Genomic DNA, 22,295 nt, shown 5'->3' on the forward strand with positions numbered 1-22,295 from the left:
CTCAGTTATATGGCTTTGGTATACCACCGCCTGATCGGTTTGGTAAAAAGAAAACCTGCGGTTTCGTCTAGATGGCTGAATGAGGAATATTTCATAAAACTATCGGGTACGTGAAAATGGTGCTTTGGTTCACGCGGGTGATATTTACGATCTTAGAAGACGCTCTTGTGTAATTGTGCACCGCAAGATCACCACTGCGCAATCTGATTTTATAGGATCCTTCCAGACGTCGCTGAGGTGAACTTCTGGTTTCGTTGAACCAAATCCCAAAACAAAAGCTTTTCAGACGTGGACAAGTACTAGTGAACTCACTAAGTCTCTGTTTTAGCAAGTGTTTCGCCGTGGGGAGGAGAAAGTAACCGAACTTTGCCTCTGCAAACAATTTCAGCAGTGGGGTTAGTAAACAGGCGAGCAGTGAAATAAGCAAAAGTTACTTGCATCTTGGGACAAACTTTGCTAAAGAAGCTAACCACCCCCACAGAGCCCCCCCTTCCTCCAAAGCCTCCCTTCCTAGCACACAATTCTGATTTTCTTAAATTAGCATAAGAAATTCTTATGAAAAAAAATGCCAGACAACATTTCTGTGCCAGCCGAGGCTTTCTGCATTTTCAATTACGCCTCTGCTTCTGGCACAGCAAGAGAGGTAAACGACCCACTAATCAAAGCCACATGTCCTCTCAAAGAAGCACTTTGGAAATATCTCCATTAAGTCGTGAGTGCGTGCGTGCGTGCGTGTGTGTGTGAGAGGGAGAGAATTACCTATGAACATGCCCAAATATGCCCACATACCACATATCTGACCAATGAGTATGTATTATAAGTATTTATTATTACCTTTAGTCCTGAGTGATTCAGATTTAATGAGAATACCAGAAGAGAGGATGCTTCACCTATATGAAACCTGCAAACATAATGTATTTGAAGAGCATACACTTTAAGCAAAAGTGTGTGCATGCGTGTGTGGGTGCACACACACATGCAGTGGTTTGTGTTTGTGTGTGTGTGTGTGTGTGTGTGTGTGTGTGTGTGTGTGCGTGCGCGCGCGTGCACGCAGTGTAGTTGATAAACAGTGCCTTATAAGATACCATAAAGATACAAAAATAAAATAGCTGACAAAGTATATGCTTCCCCAATATGAGGTTGGAGATTTATGTATGTAGCTGTCAGTCAGTATGTTTTACCTTCCTACCTCTCTCTCATCCTTCATCCCTCATTCCTTCTGTCTTTAGAGTTTAACAAGAGACAGCAAAAAAAACAACAACAACAACAATCTCCGATCTCTTTGGTGAAGGAAATTACTGGCACAAAGGGCGTTTTAAAAGCCTTAATCTTACAGAGTGCCCTCACTTTCTTCTGAACTCTCCACTGCGTTGTCCTGTCATGACTATGGGCCACTAATGACAGGAGTCCCTGCAAATCCCCTCTAATAGCACACTGCACAATGAGCCCTGAAACACACGTGCACTTACAACATTGCCTTAGGTTTACAGGGCCCATCCTGGCTGATCCTTTTCTCTTTAGGAGACCCGTTCATCTTATCACGCTAAATCTCATCACAGGAAGGCTTAGAATGGGAAGAAGCTACTGCCAACTACAATGAAACCTGAAATATTAATGTATTTCTTTAAAAACAAAGATTGAAATAAGATGGGAGTGTTGGCAGCTTACTTTTCAGTTTTGCACCACATCTAATAATGTAAATTTGTGTTACACCTAATAACATAAACCTGTGTTGCACCTAATAACAGTAAAGCAGCATAAAATAAGTGACTAACAGAGGTCTGAGGTGGTCATTTTGTGGATATAGAAGGCTCTTCTTCAGTGATACAAGGGGGCTCATGACTGATGACCTGCTATTTGACCTCAGAAAATGTAAATTTGGAAAAAGGTGCACAGATACCTCTTAAGAACACCATGTTTGGGTAATACAAGACTGAAAATAAAGAATATATCTTGAATCACAGACAAACAGGCTATGGAAATCGTACATAGTTATATTCAGAAGGCAAATATCCACTGTTAAAACAGATTTTTGTTTGTTTATGCAAGTTCTTTTTTAAAGAATCCATTTGAACCACTATATATGTGGTAAGTAATCATTACATATGTGGTCAGATGCCACAAGGAGAAACGCTTTAGAATAGGATTGAGAATAAGATTGGGCTATGGCTAAAACAGCAAGGATTTTGATATGTCATAAAAAAAATTTAATGTAGTGTAGAGTCACTGTGGATATCTTATTGCTTGCCTGACATTCAGTCTAGGGGTGTGTGCCGGGATGGGATATATGTATATGTTGTGAATGTATGTTTTTCACAAGTGAGTGCATGTGTGGGTGTGTCATTGCATCATTGTGCTTTACACAAAGTCACATGTTACTGATCTCAATTAATTTAAATGCTCATCTAAATAAACTAATGCATCTAAATGTGCCAAGTTTGATTGTCTAAATATATGCTGACATAAGCATTATGGTGTGTGATAATTTAAATCAAATGGCATTTTATCAGAAAACCGAATCCTGTCTAAACCTGAATGTGTCAGAATGTATCATAAACCTTTTATAGCAAATACTACTGAATAGAGCTCTTCTTCTAGGATTCTTGATTTTGGATATCTGCCACTGTCACAGTTTCAGGTACAGGGGGGTTGTCCCAGAGTGAACAAAGCGTTTCCCACAGCTAAAGCCAATATTAGCATGGATTATTTACAAAGTCCACATTTGAGCCCCAAATGAACATCTAAGAGCCTGGTAAAACCTCTGTGACTCACTCCACACATCCACACATGTCCACTCATCCACACACATTCAGCCAGCCTGGGGTAGGAGGTAAGAGCAGGGTCCGTGGTATTACTGCTGAATGACATTAGATCTCTTTCTTTCTGACACACCGCAAATCTGTCTTAACTGTTTCATCAATTCTCTCAGGATTATTGTCTGAAGCTGAAGCATATGTGGTTTTAACATTTGTTGTGGCCTCCGAGGACCTTGACTAGTCATGGGACCACTGTTGGCATTGCAGTTTAGCGCCCCCTAGTAGAGTTACCGGTCTATACTTCTACACATCTTTGTCAGGAATTAGTAGCTGTGAATGGATCTGAAAAGTCTGAAATGATGTCATGAAACCTGTTTTCTTTTTCACTACAGAGAAACTTTAGATTTCTGTCCTCTAGTGAGAACCCATGGCTCATCAGTGCTCTCAAAAGTTTTTATAGGTTTTATCACTTGTCTACATTATACATGTCAGATCTCTCATACAGATTATGAACTTTTCTGACCAATATATTATGATGACAGTGAATACTGGTTATGGTTTTAAACTCTGCTGCAGTTATGTGGTCAGTTAACTCAAAGTGTTTTCTGACAAAAGTGTTTTGAAATCAGAAGATCTGGCCAAAAAGTCAAATATTCCCACAGCGTTTCTAATGGCTGCCTTCCATTATGAGCACCTGGCCTACTAAATCAGTAAAGTCATTCTTATCGAGATCACAGATTCTGCTGTCTGGACTTATGGAAAAGGTCATTTTTGGAGAGGTCTGTATTGTTAAACTGTTTACCATGGTATAGAAAAACAGTGACATGTTTTTTTCCCCATTTGCTTTATGGACACACATCTTAGCATCACACTCCTGCACAAGAAGTAACATCATGTGGCCACTCATCATTTCTATTTGAGTACCCCTGGTCTAGACCCTTGTATACCTGAAACAGGGAAAATAATGAGCACGTATTTTATTATCTATTGTGTGTTTTGTCAATATTTGTTTTACAATGGGGTATATATACATAGACTCTAATTATTCTATAATTAGATTGTAGCATAAAACTAGTATAAATCTAGCACTAGACAAACATTTTAAACTACCAGATTATTTGTTTGCCTTTTTCATGTTGATGCTCTTTACTGATAATAACGTTAAAAGTAGTACAGTATAAATGTGCCGTATTTTGTCAATTGTGATTTTTACACCGCAATCGAAATTTGTCCTCCGCTTTTAACCCATCTGTGCAGTTAGAACACACACACACACTAGTGATTACTAGGGGGCTGTGGATCACACGTGCCCAGAGCGGTGGGCAGCCCTAGCCCGGCGCCCGGGGAGCAGTTGGGGTTAGGTGCCTTGCTCAAGGGCACCTCAGTCATGGCCTCAGGTCTGGGAATCAAACCCACGACCCTCCGGTCACAAGACCAGCTCCCTACCACCAGGCCATGACTGCCTAGAGTATGCTAAGCGAATAAAAGCATTATCTTCTGCTACCCAAACATGGGACTATGGGGTTAGTTCTTTTCATTTGCAACAGCTTGTTTGAATCAGTGTGATGTCACTGAGCGCATGTGCACATTTCTCTCCTAAAAACACCAGAATGTCCTGAATTGTTCCTTATTCACCACAAACCAATGATATCAGATCCCGGACAAAAAAACCGAGACATTCCTTCAACAGCCCTCACAGCCTGAACAACTGAGAGAAAGCTTAGACTAAACAACTTTACAAAGCAGACACCCCTCAGGGCCAGCACATGTGACCAGCTGCTCCTGTTGCATTTACACTTGTGTGATATCTCCATGTTTTCATTAGGGTTTGATGTATGTCTTAACACATCCTTGCACTGCAGGGTTCACTGTGCCTTGGGCTAGATGGCTGCTAGCTCCATTTGGGACAAACCCATTTGCTGGCAGTGCCTGCAATAAATTCCATTTGTTCCTTCCACAAACAGACACACTCACCTGTGGCCGAACTCCCAGGAAGACGTATGTCGTTCCTATGGGGGGAGCTGTAAACCTCGAGACCTGCTGAGGCCCAGCAGCGGACCCCAATGTTTGGGAAGAGAATGATGGGTGGGTGTGGCCAGTGTAAGGCAGGTGTGGAGAAGGTGTGTGTGTGTGTGTGTGTGTGTGTGTGTGTGTGTGTGTGTGTGTGTGTGTGTGTGTGTGTGTGTGTGTGTGTGTGTGTGTATCAAGGCCCTAAGCATAGGCCTGAGGTGAAGGACACTTCCTGCTATGCTGTCTGGCTAGGGAATAACATTAGAGATATTTTTCACTGCCAAAATGCCTGAGGCAGATTTTTCATCTAAGCAGCCTGAGAGAACCAATTTATAACCGTATAATGGGGCAGAGAGCATGGGTGATGCAACTGGCATGACAGAAGTACACAGTTAAGCATTTATTGATCATAGCTGAAAACACAGTTAGAATAGCAGGTTTTGTAAACCCAATAACAATGTGTTATAGGAATTCTGTAACAACATGGAATAATTACTTAGCAATAAAATATAATTGTGTAAGTAAAGATGGGTTGGCTCCAAAGACTGCCAAAGCTTGAAGATCTGCAGAGAAATCTGCAGATGAAAGAGAGTTTGTAGTGTCTCACTGTACTCTGAGAAGGAAGCAAGGTGCTAAGCAAGGTCCTAAGGCACTTTATTCATTTAAACCTAAAAGATTATCAATTTATTTATCAGGAATTGTTTGTTGTAGGACAGCATATTTAGTCAGTGGTTCTATATATTGTTAATTAAAGTGAATTAGTGAAGTAGTTGTAGTGAAATGTCAAGAGATGTTATGACCATTTAGAGTTAGGGAGCTCTGAGTTTTTCTTGTTGTTTGTTTGTTTGTTTGTTTTCAGATATGTAACTTTAAAACATAAAAAGGCATGTATTCCATTATCTCTTTACTGAGCTGTAAAGTCATCATTCTAGCCTTAAAATATATTACAAAATCTTAGAGTGCAACTTTGAAACTGTCAATATTTGTCCAACAGGTGTAGCTAGTGAGCTTTTCTGAAAAGTGTATAAAAGAGAAATAAATGTACAATATTGCAGCTCAGAGCAAAAGAGGCACACATATTCACTTCTCAACAGCCAATTGCTTTATCACTAGTACTGACAGTACCTTTCAAGAACGTAATTTCTAGGATTCATGGCCTCAAACATATCAAAAATCCTCTATTTAGCCACATCAAAATGCCATAAAATGCAAAAACCATAATTTTAAAGTTCTGTTTCTTATACACCAGGTTCAGTCATATTTTCTCAACCCTAGTTCCTGGAAGAACACCTCCCTCAGCCTTCTGTTTCTGTCTACTACTCATCTATAACCACATGTATCCTCAAACATTATCTTCATTATGAAAGGCCTTACTGCTTCTATGAACTATGACAATTGTACCGTTAGCAGTAGATATAAACTAGCAATTGATCAGCAAAAAAGGATGCAAACATTAACATGGATTCTTTTGAATAGTATGAGCAATGTATCTATAGCTATATACTGTACAATTCAAGTTCCTTTATAGTTACTGATCCTAGGTTATACAGGAATGCTGGTAATCTAGAAAATATTTTGTATTAAACAAATAACATTGAAATGCATTTACTAACTGAAATATAGTACTTCACAAAACTACTGTTTACTGAACAGTTCAATAGAGGTTGGGTGATTTGGGTGTTTGGCCTATACTGAAGTATTGTAGGTAATAATGATTAGGCCTACTGCTAAAATCTTCTGATGGGTAAGGGGCATTTCAGCCCACGAGTGTCAGTCCACTAGCATGCAGAGTACATATGCAGAGTAGGATTATTTCAGCTCAAATGTAGTTTTATATTACCTTATTATCACAAATTCTAAAATAAAGTTACGTCTATGGTACTGCATGCCTGAACAGCCTCATGGCAAACACAGCCTGAGCTAAGACATGGTTTAACCTCATCAGTTCTGCAACTGAGAAACTACTGAAGATAACAGTTCTTTTAAACACAAACATCCTCCTCCTTCAGTCAACAAAAGCGATACCCGTATAACAATGTTTGAGTCAATCACTTTACCACTTCATCAATTGATTTGAGAAGGTCCTTCATGTGTCTTCTGTGTGTGATGAACGGTCCTCAACTGCATTCTTATGCAAAATTTGTGAGAGTGATCACATTTCCATATATGGACATGATGTCCAGTCCGTGTCACAAGAACACCTGACATTCTTCCTGAATTTTGGTGTCAAAATATCTGAAGAGATCACAAGACAACATCTAAAATCACACAGCATGACAAACGGCCAACAGCTCATTTGACTTCATTGATTTGGGTTGCCCACCTGCATTCTAACAGATAATAGATTTGCTAGCAAGCATGGCCCACTATGAATCAATCAGGTGTTCATTGTAGAAATGTGTAGGAGGTGCCAAGAGTCTAAAATTCTTTTTCACTCATGACATCACAGTAACATTTATCATAAATACAGTCAAATGTGTGTGAGGACAGCTGGTTCTGGGTCTGGGGCTTGTCGTGCCCGGTCCTCTCCCAGCTGCTCCCCTGTGGTTACTACTACTGCCTTGGGGTTTCGGGGCCTGGCCTGGTGCTCCGGTATGGCAGTTGGCCTGCTCCCCTGGGCAGTTGTGGTCCAGGGAGGCTCGGGGCTCCTTGGTGGGAGGGGGGGCCCTGCCAGGTAAAGGGTGGCTCTCGGGCGTGTGGGGCTCTGGGGCTTAGCTGCTGGCCCATGATGGGGGGGGGGGGGGGGGGGGGGTGTGCATCCTGGGGGGGCGGCTCTGTTTCCTCTGGTTCCTGTGGGCCTGTGCTTCGTGGTTGGGGGGGTGCTGTCCGGGGTCTCCCTCTCCTAGCCGCTGGGGCGAGCTTGCGGGGGTTGCTGGGAAGTGCGGTCCTGGGACTCCACTGATCCTGGAAGGGCCGCGGGTGGGTGGGATTCCCTGGTCTTTCTCTGCCTGCCTCTGGCCTCTGGGGGAATGTAGTCGCAGCGTTCTACCCTCGCTATTAAGTGCATTCCTTGCATTTATGCTCTGTTGCACTTACATAAACACACACACTCGCACATAAACATATATCACAGTTATTTGTGTAGTTTTTCTCAAGTGCTGTATGTCTAAGGTACATTTTCTGATCTTCTTTCAGGAGCAGCAGTTGGTGAACCATTGCAGTGGTCTTTAATGCTGTTATTTCTGCCCCTACAATTAGTTGCATTCCCATTGTTTTTTTTCCTACAGAGAACTGTATTACATACAACTACAGTTAAAAGTGTGCTGCCTAAATTAGTTTTATTACTAGAATTATAGTTTCCACACTGTTGAAGAGCTGCTATGTTCCAGTTGGTTTAAGCATAATAATTTTCTCTTTATAGACTTGTTTCTCTGTCAATCTCTAAAATGTCCTAAAAAGGAAGAATTTTTTGTCATAGGTCTTGAAATATGATACGTAAGTTATAAGTTCTCACAGTAATTACAAATGAAGAGGTTTCTCTGTTCCTGAAATGCTGAACATGGTTCACTTTCAGAAATATACCTATAGATATATTATATGATTTAAAAACAGAATTCATTCATAAAATGATGGTATTCAATGTACTTCGATGTACTTTTCTCTCCAAATTTGCCTGACCTTTGACTCGTTTAGTTAGAGTCATCATTTTGAGATTACTGACAGAAAGGACACTGCTGAATATAAAATCATTAGGACATTTTTCATTGCACCCAGTAAACATTTTGCAGAAATTGTCTTGTCTCTATTATCTGTAACAGATGGTATTGTGAGCTTACAGTTGTGCTCATAAGTTTACATACCCTGGCAGAATCTGTCCATTCTTCTTGGCAAAATGCCTCCACTTCCTGTAAATTTCTGAATTACCTGGCTGTCTTGCATGAAATGAACATTTGAGATCTCCCCAGAGTAGTATAATATTGAAGTCAGGAGACTGAGATTGTCACTCCATAATCATCACTGTAGCCAATGGCAGGTCAACTTGGCCTTGTGTTTTGGATCATTGTCATGTTGGAACATCTGAGTGTGTCCCATGTGCAGAATCTGAGATGATGAGTGCAAATGTTTCTCCAATATTTTCTAATTAAATTCTGCATTCATCCTGGAAAGTTCCCTGTCCCTGGGTACCTCACACAAAACATCAGCGATCCACCTCCGTTTAATACAGTAGGAATAGTGCAGTTGTCATCAAAGGCCTTGTTGACTCCCCTCCAAATGTAGCGTTGGGGCCAGAAATTAAAATTTTGGTCTCATCACTCCAAATAGCTTTGTACCACAAATCTTAAGGTGTGTCTCTGTGCTGTTTGATATATTGTAAGTGAGTTGCTTTGTGGCATTGGCGTAGTAAGGGCATTCATCTGGACACACACCCATACACACACACACACACACACACACACACACACACACACACACACACACACACAAAGATAAGGGCCTTCTTCTGGCGACTCAACCATGCAGCCCATTTTTGATCCAAGTGTCTCCTTATTGTGCATCTTGAAACAGCCACACCACTTTTTTTCAAAGTCCTGTATGTCAGCTGACATTGGTTGGTTTCAACACAGTCTCCCATTTTCCACTTGTTAATTAGAGGTGGAATATTGCTGACTGGAATTCTCAGTTCCTTTGATATTTTTTATATCCTTTTCCTGTTTTGTAAAGTTCAACTATCTTCTCCTGCAGATCCTTTGATAGTTCTATTGTGTTCCTCGTGTCTCACGCAGGAGTCTGTCAGGAGCCCAGTAACTTACTGAGTCTGTACATACATATTAATTAACAAGTAAATAGAGCACAGCTGAGGATGGTTACCTTTAGGAGCCTGTGTGTGTCAACTTATGCGTATGTTATCATTTGATCAGGGTCATTTGGGTAGTTTCTGCTGTCATTATAAATATAAAAGGACAAAACAATTGTTTGATAATAAATGGCTTGACCCAATCACTTAACACAAATAAAAGAAAAGTTGTTGTATTATCATTATTACTCTCTGAATAAATATTTAAAAAATCACAAATTCTGCCAGGGTATATAAACTTGTGAGCACAACTGTATATGATGTGTCACAAAATTATTTTAGAAACAGTTCACACACAAAATAAGATACTACAAGTAATAAAGATGCAAAAGTACAGATATATTTGGTATGATTATAACTTTAACACATGAGTGATTTTGTTAAGTAAAATCACACTTGGCCAAAGTTTTGACATGTTGATCAGTTTGTATAAAAGCATAATTGCATAGTGTATGTGCAGTACATAGGAGTTTAATGTAAAAACTATTGTATTAGATATATAGACGCATTTACTCTTGATCTCCCTTGTTGTATTTTGCAGAAGTGAAATACAACAGCTTTTCACTTCTGCAAAATGTAAAGTTTAGTTATGAAAGCATGGTTCTGCTCCTATAGATATATAGCTCTGCCTTGGCTCTTGTCTGTAATATTTGTCCTTTGAGATTTAGACTCATTGATGCATTATGCATTGATGCATACGCAAGGTGTAAATTGTTGTTATTGTTATAGTTGACAGGTTTACTGACTTTGCCAGCATCTCTCACTGAGGGGGCCATTTGATGGGACCAACTTGTGTGAGGTAAGCAAACATAATATGAGCAGTAACTTGGGAGAGATTTAGTGACTGTAGAGACACATGTAGAGAAAGTAGCTTTTTCTACTGCTGTCTCCTTTTTTGGAATTTATCATATACTAGAAAGACCCAGGCAGCAAGAAGGATTTAGAATAAATACATATTTAATTTATATTGAAACAGTAATAAGATACATTTTTAATACATTTGAAAATTTAAATATGCTTTGAGGTTATTACTCTCTTATAAATATTAAACAGAAATAGATTTTTTGGAGGAAGTGAACTCTGCAGAAATCTAGAACATGATGTAGGTTTCTCAGTTAAATTCTTTGACCTGCAGTTGAACTCTTAGATTCCAAGACTGTTTAAAATAAATTTAACATAGCTTCATTGTTATTGTATCTGATTTTATAAACTGTTATTTAGAAACAAGTATATTTCCAGATGCTGTCAAGATTATTTTGCAGGTTATTGAGTTCAGGCCAATTTCAAACCTACTATGTCTAATTAAAGAATCTGAAGAAATTTTACTTTGGTTTTAGCTTAGGTCAAAGAAACGAAACGCCACTAATGCAAATATAAAATGATCTGAAAGTCAAGTCTGATGCAAAAACAGTATGGTTTCAATTCTAGTTATTCTATATTTAAGTGCTTATTTTAATACAGATGATATATTCAAATTAACCTTCTTTGGTTGGCGTTTAGAGGTTGATATATAGCTATTGAGCCAAGTTTTATTATGATTAGTCAGTGTTAAGAGAAATTAATGTATTCATAATCAAATGTATTCATAATTTTCTCCATATATCAGTTAATTCTTAATTACCCTCATATACACCTCATACATATATTCCCAATAACGATTTTAGACATTTACAAATAATGACATAACTTTAAGAACACCAATTTTACAAGTGTTTTCCAAAAGCTTTCTTAGACTCCAAATTTACAATTGAGTTAGGTCTTTGTTGACTCCGCCTCTGCAGTCGTAAAGCTCCGGTAGTCAAAAACAGAACCACCGATTTACATACATTTTTTTTTATTATTATACCATAAAATATAATTGGGAAAATAATTAAGAAATAAATTAATAAGTAATAAGTAATTACACTTTCAATTAGTATCCATTGTATGTCAAGCCTATAAATGCACACACAATTAATGTTTCATGCATCAGTACAGAAGCATTGCAAACCGCACCACAAACAGGATTTTTCCAAGGACTCATACAAATACTGGAAGAAGTTGAAAAATATCTACAAACTGTACGAGATTTAAAAAAGTTGCAGGACAGGAATTTTTTCCAGTGATTGTTGTATTTCCCTTAAATATTTTTCAAGTGGTGAATGTAAAACTTGCACCTCAATGAATGCAAGATCATAGAATGCTAGATTATGTTTACAACATATAACGAACACCAAACACACATCACTATACTAAGCAGATGAAAATGGATGGATGGATGGGTAATCTCAATGTACATAAAGATGACTTGTTTTCATATGATTTGCACATTCACCTTTATGCAGTGGTGTATGTTTAATTTAACCTGTTTCACTGGGGGAAGGGGGGGCACCACTCACATGGTAGTTTTGTAGTTTGAGGAATTAGTGGGTGTTAACATATACTCATATGCCTTTTTAATAGGGTTCAAGAAGCTGAGAGTGTGTATGAGGATCATTGTGTCATCCACTGCACTGACAATTCCAGGAATGCTTCAATTTATATGCAATGCATCTGTAGAATGTGGAAATGTTCTATATATTGATGCATGGCACAGCAGTGCTTTAGTCACAGCTGCACACATTGGGATACAGCAGCTTGGCTTTGATCATGGGCAACGCAGGAGTCTGCAGAAATCCATCATTGGAGTCACTTTAGTCTGGTGTTACTCAAAGTTACTTACATATGTGTCACGTTGAGGACCCCGGCCCCTCCCTTTTGGGCGTGTGTTTACGTAGTCTACGTGCATCGTCTGCGTCTGTGGATATCTCGTGGTGATGGCTATGTCATGTGATAATCCGTCTCACCTGTGAATCGTCTCGTAATCACATGAGGTTAATGTGGTTTGTCTATTTAATGTGCGCTCGCGCAGTGTCCTGTGCTCGTCGTTGTCTATAGTCTGCACGTTGTGTGCCTGTGTTTGTTTTCTGTGCGCCATTGCGCTATACTTTACAAATAAAACGTGTCGTTTGGACCGGAGACCTGGACTCGTGTCTCGTCCTTGCTCCAGCACCCCAGCGTCACAGAACGACGAGCCTACCAGAGACACCCATCATGCCGGGCTACAAAGGCAAGCCCAAGAAGGGCAAGAAGCCTAACAAGCGGCATCCCCGCTCTTCGTCTTCCTCCCCACGCCGCGGGGTTTCGCCGACACTGGCGCAGCTCAGGGAGGACCCGGAGTGCGCGTACCTGCTGTGCGCAGCTCGGGAGACCTCCATACCCGAGCTGGCAGCAGAGTATCGCCAGACGGCTGCACGGGTGTGGCGGGAGAGACATCCCTCGCCTGCCCGTGTGCCTTCGCCTATACGGGTCAGCGTCCCCGAGCTCTATGGCGAGACAGGGACGTCATCAGAGGGCGAGCTCGGGGAGGACTCTCCCTGCAGTGAGGAGGAGGGAACACCCCCGCACCGCGACGCCGCGCCAACGCCAGGACAGCTGGAACGAGACCCGCAGTGCGCCGCCCTGCTGAAGATGGCTCGGGAGACCTCCAGCCCCGAATGGGCGGTGGTGTTCCGCCAGGAAGCAGTGAGGGGCTGGCTGGACAGACACGTGTCTCCTCCCCACGCCCTCTCGTCTCGGAAGGTAGACACCTGCACCGTCAGCGCTACCGCGTCAACCCCGGAGGAGGAGTTCGGTGAGGGGGATTCCCCTGGCGAGGGGGAGGAGCAGGAAGAGGTGGTAGCCGCCTACCCTCCGTCGGTCGATGACGCGTCCACCGTGGACTACGGTGGAGAGGGAGTGGACTACCCCCCCTCGCTCGACGACGCGTCCACCGTGGACTACGGTGGAGAGGGAGCGGACTACCCCCCCGTCGCTCGACGACGCTTCCACCGTAGACTACGGGGAGGAGGAGGAGGAGGAGTCCGAGGAGGAGGACTATCCCCCTCCGCCCGTAAAGCCCTCTTCCGTCATAGAGGGCGAGGAAGAGGACGACCGTCCTCTGTCCGTGTACTCAGGCATCTCTGAGTACACGGACAGCGACTTGTGCTCGGAGGAGGAGGACGGTCCACCCTCCTCTGAGTGTTCTGCGGGGACTGTAAAGGGGAGATGGACCCCGTCCGCGGATCGCTCAGGAGGAGAGAGCATGGACTGCTCCCGGGGTGGCAGCCCGGAGCAGCCCATGGAATGGAGCCGTGGCAGCGAGACGGAGGAAATGGAGGTGGACATCCCAGAGGGCCAGCCGAGGGGAGAGTCCGTCCGCCGCGCTGCAAGGGGCGCGTACGACCGCCGCGCGGCTCCGGGTACGCCAGCTCGCCGCGCCGCACCGGGCGCGTCAGCCCGCCGCGCCGCACCGGGCGCGTCAGCCCGCCGCGCCGCACATGGCGCGTCAGCCCGCCGCGCCGCACATGGCGCGTCAGCCCGCCGCGCTGCACCCGGTGGAGGGAACGCAGCGAAAGCAGGAGGAGGACTGCCCACTGCAGCACCAGCAGCGCCGGATCTCTCTCCCCTGCTCGCGCTCCTCCTGGCGCGAAGCCTGGTGCCTGTTTCCTGTTTGTCAGTCCCAATGTTTGTGAGTGTTCCCGTCTGTGTGTCAAATCCCCTTTTCCCGTTTATTCCTCTGTGTGTGAGCGTGCCTGTTTGTGTGTTTGTGAATGTGCCGTTCAATGTGTTTAACGTCTTTTCCCCCGTCTTCCCAGGGAGGGTGTGCTAGGCGATTCGTGATGGACGCTTCGCCAGGGGCGGTCACCTCCCAGACGCAGGACTGAGCGCGTCGGATCCGCCCATCGTCGTGGGTTCGGGGCACTCGGTCCTGTTGGCACCCCGGGACGGGTAGTGCCCTTGGAGGGGGCGTCTGTCACGTTGAGGACCCCGGCCCCTCCCTTTTGGGCGTGTGTTTACGTAGTCTACGTGCATCGTCTGCGTCTGTGGATATCTCGTGGTGATGGCTATGTCATGTGATAATCCGTCTCACCTGTGAATCGTCTCGTAATCACATGAGGTTAATGTGGTTTGTCTATTTAATGTGCGCTCGCGCAGTGTCCTGTGCTCGTCGTTGTCTATAGTCTGCACGTTGTGTGCCTGTGTTTGTTTTCTGTGCGCCATTGCGCTATACTTTACAAATAAAACGTGTCGTTTGGACCGGAGACCTGGACTCGTGTCTCGTCCTTGCTCCAGCACCCCAGCGTCACAATATGTAAATGATTAATCAGTCCATTTGATTGGTTATGTCAAGCTTATTAGGTGAACTGTAGTCATTTCATTGCAGATAATACATTAATTTATTAGATTTTCTATATTTGTACTAATTTAAAGGAAAAGGCATTTTATTCAATTGAAACTATTTAATTAAATGTGCACATCAATAAATATCCCATACACTTCTATCAAAGTTATCATCATTGTTTGTTTGATGTAAATGAAATGATTTAACCCCTGGAATAAAATTAAATTATATATATATATATATATATATATATATATATATATTCTCAGATCTGAACTAAAAGACCTTCATAGTGGGTTGTTGTGTTCACACAACCAAAGTAAATTTAATTCAAGCTAGTAGCTTTACTTTTTCACAATAAATATGAATTTCCATAATTTCACGTTTTCATATTAGCATATGTGCTAATGCTGTGCTTAAAACCAGAGTTTTAAAGGAAAATTAGCAGCCTCTATCCTATTTGAGGTAGAATTGCATGTGAACTTCGAGTTAAGAAGTACTTCACGTTCACCAAAAACGGGTGACGCAGATGCAGAGTGATGAATATTCATTAAAAGGGGAACTACAAAACACTAGACAGAAACACAGAACACAAATAGGCACTACGCTATACAACAAAAGGCTAAGACTATGGAACAAGACAACCAGACAACTAAGCAAAGTAAGCACACATAGGAACATACTACACGCACGCTACTTAAACGGAGAACCATAACACCAAGGGGAGTACCGACAAGGGGAGAGAGAGTAACAAAACCTGACTACACTTAAATACAACGAAGGCAGGTCTACAACTGAACACGAGGAGGTTACACATAAACCCAAAGTACAAGACCAGAGACAAGGCCGACAACAAGGAGCGGCGCAGAAGGGCAACGGGATAAAACCATACACAGACAGGAGTGACCAGAGTAAACAAAGAAACATAAATCAAGGACATCAAACATAGAATATGAATAAAACAGGAAGGCAAGGGGACTCACCTACAATGACCGATGAAAAGGGGTAGAATGGAGGGGTTTAAATACACAGAAAACATGAAGGTGAAACGAGACGCAGGTGGGAACAATGAGGACAGGGGCTTGGCAGACAGAGGGAGAAACCAAGGGAACGGGGAAAACTATGCGGGACCAGGGAGGAGGGAGGAGCTGGACGTGACAGTGAGTTACGAATGGGTCCGAATACTCGAATGACTATACAGTAGGTACAACATAAGTTACGAAGAGTTTCAGAAAACACTCATAAATTTAAAAATATTCGTTAGTACAAGGTTATGAAATACTTAGAGTTACGAACGTTTTGGGAAACCCAGATTGGCTGTGCTGGGCCTTATGGTCTTTGCAGCATATTTCATTGTAGCCATTAAATGTGCCCCAAACTTATACTAACCTGGGGTGAGTTTTCTGAAATGCTAAGTATTTCGTAACCTCGTACTTACAAATGTTCTTACATTTACGCCAGTTTCCCAAAAGCCTTCATAACCCACGTCGTACAATCTTAGAAACTTACGAACAACTTTAAAAACGACATAATTTTAAGAACGCTAAATTTACGAGTGTTTCCCAAAAGCTTTCTTAGTCTCCCAATTTACGAACAAGTTCTAAGTAGTTCTTTGTTGACTCCGCCTCTGCATCGGAAAAGCTCCGCTAGTCGAAAACCGAAGCACTGATTTACATAATTTTTTAATTAATACAATGCAAAAGTATCATTGGCAAAATGACAATCATAAAAACTAACAACTAAAGTGTTGAAATTTCAAGTATAAGAAAAAATGAGTAGAACTCTAAAATTATTACCTTTACAATTCTGACCGATCGTAGGCATTTATCAAGGCTATAAATAGGGCACACAGTTAACCTTTCACATGTTATTCAAAACCATGGCAAATAAGCAGAGAAAATGAAACTTTCTGTCAAGTGAACTGAGCCAAAAACAAAAGTATACTGTTTTCAAAAGCTCGAGGAAGTTCCTCAAATTCAGAAGAAAAAAAAAACAATTGCCAAGAATATCAGTACATGTAGTGAAATTAAGAGATCAGACACAACATGTGGCATGACTTCTGTTGTTAAGCCAAGATAAGGGGGCAAAACTCAGAAAGAAGAGGGCTAAGACTGGTGGAGGTCAAATGTCCACAAGTTCCCTTACTATTGCGGAATGAGCATGCCTGCAAATGAGCGTAGTAACAATACAGCGGCCAGTTGACTTTTGATGCATGTAATTTAAAACAGCAAGTATAAAGGTGCACATTACAATGCTACAGTACTACTCAAGATGTTATTTTACGTTTACTGGGCCCAGCCTGTGGAGCTGTACTTACCACGGCAGTGTGCTGAGCATTCTACTGCCGAGGCTGCCCCGCTATAAAATATAGTGGGTCAGTCTGTCAGGAACTCCCTGGCCACTTTTTCTCCCCAGTCCGCCCCTGATGAGTACTCCCAGGCCACTTGGCCACAATGTCCGTAAAGAATTGCATATTACTTCAAAGCAGAGAAGCCGTTACAGCAGATGTAAATTGGGCTCAAGTGGCTGGGAGTGTGTATGGGGATCACGCATATTCTGAATGTGTCATTTTAATCTAGATTATCTAGATTAATTTCAAGATTTCAGTGAGATTAATCTATATTTAAAAATGTATCTATGCCCACCCCTAGTTTTTTACATACATGTTGTGTGTCACGCTTGGCTCCGCCCTCCTCCTGTCCGCCACACCTTCTTTGTAATTATCCTGCCGTTATTTGCCTTCTCACCTGTTTCTTGTTTGTTTCATTATTGTCTGGTATTTAGTTCCTGGTTTTCTGTGTTCTCATCGTGGGTTATTGTGTGTGTTTATTACCTGGTGGTTTAGTTCTTGTTAGTCCGATTGTTAGCTCTAGTTTCATGTTTAAAAGCCTTGGAAGTATTTGTATTGGTTAGTCTTGTCTCCTTGTATGTTTCAGCTTTAGTTACTCCTAGTCGTGCAGTCTCTGTTCATTTTTAGTTTATCCTGGTGTTTGCTTTGTGATCTGTTACGTTGTCTTACTCTGCTGGTCTTCGTGTCGTTTAGTCTAAGCTTCTGTGTTCCCGATGGTTTTCCCCCGTGTTTAAGTATTAGTGGTCTAACGTTTTTGGTCGTTGTGGTTTTGTATCTCTTGTTTACTTTAGTCTCTGCTGTGTTTCAATGTACCTTGTATTATTTCAGAATTCTTATTTACATAAACGTATTTTCCTTTCATAGTCGCTGTGATTCGTTGTATTCATTCGTTCGTGTTTCAGTTTAGAGTTTGGTATGCCTCGTAAGTCGCGCACTCTCCGTGTGGGCGCGGTTTCTTTAAAGGAGACTAGCTCCGCCAAGGTAGCGGTCCACTCTTCACCGCAAATGTGTCCGACCCCGACTCCCACCGCGTTACATTGTGTAAATACTTTTTTGTTGTTGGATTTTATGATTATTAGTTACATAACAGCATTTTTGTGACTTAATAATACAGAAATGTATGTAAATTGGTTGTTCAGTTTTCTACTGGCAGAGCCTGTTCTGTGCAAATGCAGGGGTGGAGGGTAACTAAGTGCTACTCGTTCGTAAGTGGAACTCATTCGTCGGGTTTTGGGAAACAGATGTAAAAACAGCGCTCTTAAAGTTACGTAATTCTTAAAGTTCAATCGCTAAGTTCAGTTGCATTTGGAAAACCCCTGTTCACACAAAAAAAGAAAATTCATTAAATTGGCACAGCTAAGAATATTAGACAGATATAAATAAAATTGAGCTAACTTTAATTTGCTCGTAATTAAATTGTGAAAACTTAAAATGCTTTCGCAATCACATTTTTTAAATAATTGGAGTTAAGCATTTATTTTGAAGACAGAATCAATGGCTTTAGGAGAAAATTGGTGTCATGGGCAGGGAACAAGCAGAAAAAAGAAAACAGACATGCAAGTCTCAGGGAAAAATACGGGGATTTAATAACAAAAAGGGACCGAACATTATAACACATGACAGTCCAATAATAAGAAACATTAACCAGCAACTGGTAATAAATGAACCAACCAGAGAGCTAGAATGGTTAGTTATAAACCCTCACGTGTTTGGAATAGATTTTATGACAAAATTAACATACATAGTAAAGAATATTTTGTAAAATCAAAATATTTATCATCAAAATCTAAACTATTGCTTAATTGTGTAGTTATGTAATGGTAGTAAAATTGGATTCAACTCTAGCATTTCATTCATTTAAATAATTTATAAATTATTTTAATTTTTCTATATTATGGATTTTGGCTTTTTCTTTTTAGCTTTATTAGACAGACATTTTGTTCTTGAAATGTGTGAAACAAATATACTGTCTAAATAAAATGTTGCTTGTTAGTAATAGTGGAAGTAGTAAAGTACAGGGGCTTTGAAATTTTTCTCAAAAAAAAATTCTCTGTTAATATAAACAAATTATGTTGCTCCAGACAAAGAAATATTTCAACATGGTGCTTATGGTGTTTAACATACATTTATTTTACTGTTTGCAGAATGAGTTCAAGGATGATCCACATGTCTACAATCAGCTTTTTGGTTTTGTGTTTACCTGGAATGTTTTCACAGCCAAGTTGCAGCAATTGTGAAGAACACACTTTTTGCAACTGTTCAAAAAGGGGCTTCTCCCACGTACCCCAGGTGCCTGGCAGTGCTCTTGGGCTAGACTTGTCTTTCAATAACATTGAAGTTATTTATCAAGGAGATCTTGAAGTGTACACTGAGCTGAGAGAACTCAACTTACACAAAAACAAACTAAACGTGATATGTGCCCATCCATTTAAGTCCCAGAAACACCTTGAGTTTCTTGACTTGTCTGACAACCTGCTGACGAATGTGTCTTCATCCTGGTTTGAGAATCTCCAGTCTCTCCAGCATCTAAATATACTGGGAAATAACTATACCACCCTGGGTGGTAATCCCATTTTCCATACACTGGCAAATTTAAGGATTCTGCAGTTTGGTAATCGTTATCTTCAGAAACTGGAAAAAAATTTTCTATGTGGATTGTATTCTTTAACTGAAATGGAGTTTAACTGCAGCAGTTTAAAGGCTTATGAGAATGGGAGTCTACATCCATATAAACCTTTAAGTACTTTTACAATGAAAAATATACAGGCAGTGCAAGAAAATGTAGCTATAATAGTCAGCATTCTGTATGATGTTTTCCACCCAGCAACAGCAGTGGAGATTTCAGATTTCGTATTGACTGACAATACATCTGTTTTACCTCTTCAGCATTTATTTAATCTTGGAGTAAAAAAATTCACTTTCTCAAATGGAATTGCAAGTGACAAAGGTATTTCAAATATGTTAAAGATTGTATCAAATAACAGTCTAACCTACCTTGGAGTTGAGAATGTTGAACTACAGGGAGATGGTTATTGGCCTAGCAAAGTTAACTTTACTCACCTGGACACTATCTACATTCGTAATATCCACATTACTTCTGTTTTCTTTTTTAGTCTGAAGCTTGTATTTCCTATTGGCAATATCCTCAAGTTATCCATAATAGAGTGCAATGTATTTATTGTACTTTGCAAAACAACTACATTACTAGAGAGTTTGGAGTACCTTGACTTTAGCAAAAACCAGCTCTCAGACCTGACCATACAGGAAGCATTGTGTTTTGGCAGAGGCATAATGTCTCACCTCAATACTCTAAATATCAGTCAAAATTACCTGAAGTCAATAGAAACAATCTCCCAACTAGTATTACAGTTTAAAAAACTTGCCTATCTTGATTTGAGCCAGAACAATTTCAATGACATGCCAGAAAATTGTGAGTGGCCCCTTAATCTAACCTTCCTCAATTTGTCAAGTACTAAGTTATACCGAGTGACACCATGTTTACCACACAGCCTACAAATACTAGACCTGACTGACAATGACTTAGCAACATTCTTCCCATTCAGTACATTACCCAACCTTATAGAACTTAAACTATCTGGAAATAAGTTCATAAAGCTGCCTGAGGGGAAGAGTTTTCCTAATCTTGAAGCATTGTTCATTCAACGAAACACCTTGAGTATGTTCACTAAAAGTGATCTTAGAGGGTACATGAAGTTGCACAGCCTTGACGCTGGCCAGAACAAGTTTGTGTGTTCCTGTGAGTTTGTTACTTTCCTACAATATGATGTTGAAAACTTTGTCACCCTCACTGATGGTCATCATAACTATATTTGTGACTCTCCACTTACATTTCAAGGCCAAAAAATCATAAATGTGCAACTGTCCATCTTTGAGTGTCACATGATCACTGCTGTTTCTATTATCTGTACTGGAGTCATCCTGGTCTTACTCTTGAGTGGTTTCACTTGCTATAAGCTCCACATCCTGTGGTACCTAAGGATGAGTTGGGCGTGGTTTCAGGCGAAACGCAAATCAGCACTTTGCAGGAATACAAATGTTATCTATGATGCTTTTGTGTCATACAGTGACCATGATTCTGAATGGGTGGAGGAGCTACTAGTACCTGAATTAGAAAGGGCTGAATCTTCATTTGCCCTCTGTCTACACAAGCGCAACTTTCAACCAGGACGCTGGATCTTGGACAACATCATAGATTCTATTGAGAAAAGTCATTACACTCTCTTTGTCATTTCTGAGCATTTTATCATGAGTGATTGGTGTCGCTATGAACTGGACTTTGCACATTTTCGCATTTTTGATGAAAAGGACGACTCAGTTATCCTAATTCTTCTGGAACCCATCGACAAGAACAGCATTCCCAAGAGGTTCTGCAAACTTCGTAAAGTGATGAACTCCAAGACATATCTAGAGTGGCCCACAGATGAGGACATGACGGCTGAGTTCTGGCATAACCTCAAAGCTGCCCTTAGAAGAGAGGAGTCATGAATGGATGGGATGGCACAACGTTTTTGTAATGTATCTGTTTAGTTTTGCTAATATTGGTTTGCCAATTTTCAAGCATTAGATGTTTGTTAGTGTTAATAGTGTGTATGTCACTGCATGCTGAACACTCAGCAGAATGGACAATCCCACTTCCCCACACACACATGCACATACACACACACATCCCAATAGTCCCAATTGCCCACCTACTGATGATTACGCACCAGTTCCCAATTACACCCTCTTTCATTACTATATAAGCCCACAAGAACCTGTCGCCAGTGTTAGCCAAGGTACTGAGTCTTCTGGCAAAGACCTTCCCAAGGTGATAGATCTCAGGTCATAATAAGCTTCTTTCTTTTTTCTTGTGTAACACTCTTTGAATTGCCAGTGGGTTTGAAAGGTGCTATAAAAATAAACGTGCCTTGTCTTGCCTTTCCTCCGCACTTCCAGGCGTACAAGCCTTCATCATGAGATGACCTTTGACTTATTACTGCTCTTTCTCAGTGTTCTGTTTGATTCGCCTGTGTTTGAGCTTTTATGGAAAATAAAGACTCCCCTGAAGTTTCTTTGCCTCTCACTGTCTGTGTCCTACTAGCATCACAGTGTGCAAACAGCTTACTCACAAATAGGGATCTGACTTACACTTCTGTGTAAACAAATTTTACATTGTCATGAGATGCTATAAGAATCAAGTTT

General features: G+C 41.2%; 1 protein-coding gene across 3 annotated transcripts; it reads left to right on the forward strand.

Moving 5' to 3' along the window:
• The first annotated feature begins 2,796 nt into the window (after positions 1-2,796).
• LOC143515106 (toll-like receptor 2 type-1) lies at positions 2,797-22,148 on the forward strand. Of its 3 annotated transcripts, XM_077007064.1 has the most exons (3): positions 2,797-2,830; positions 10,291-10,360; positions 19,238-22,148. In XM_077007064.1, the coding sequence occupies exons 2-3, from the start codon at positions 10,341-10,343 to the stop codon at positions 21,597-21,599; spliced, it is 2,382 nt and encodes a 793-aa protein (XP_076863179.1). In that variant the 5' UTR covers positions 2,797-2,830; positions 10,291-10,340; the 3' UTR covers positions 21,600-22,148. The 3 variants fall into 3 exon arrangements, with proteins under 3 accessions (XP_076863179.1, XP_076863178.1, XP_076863180.1); XM_077007063.1 differs by lacking the exon at positions 2,797-2,830 and having other exon boundaries at positions 10,197-10,360; XM_077007065.1 differs by lacking the exons at positions 2,797-2,830; positions 19,238-22,148 and adding an exon at positions 12,004-13,843 and having other exon boundaries at positions 10,197-10,360.
• The last annotated feature ends 147 nt before the right edge of the window (positions 22,149-22,295 follow it).

This window comes from Brachyhypopomus gauderio, chromosome 5, assembly GCF_052324685.1.
Source record: "Brachyhypopomus gauderio isolate BG-103 chromosome 5, BGAUD_0.2, whole genome shotgun sequence".
NCBI lineage: Eukaryota > Metazoa > Chordata > Actinopteri > Gymnotiformes > Hypopomidae > Brachyhypopomus > Brachyhypopomus gauderio.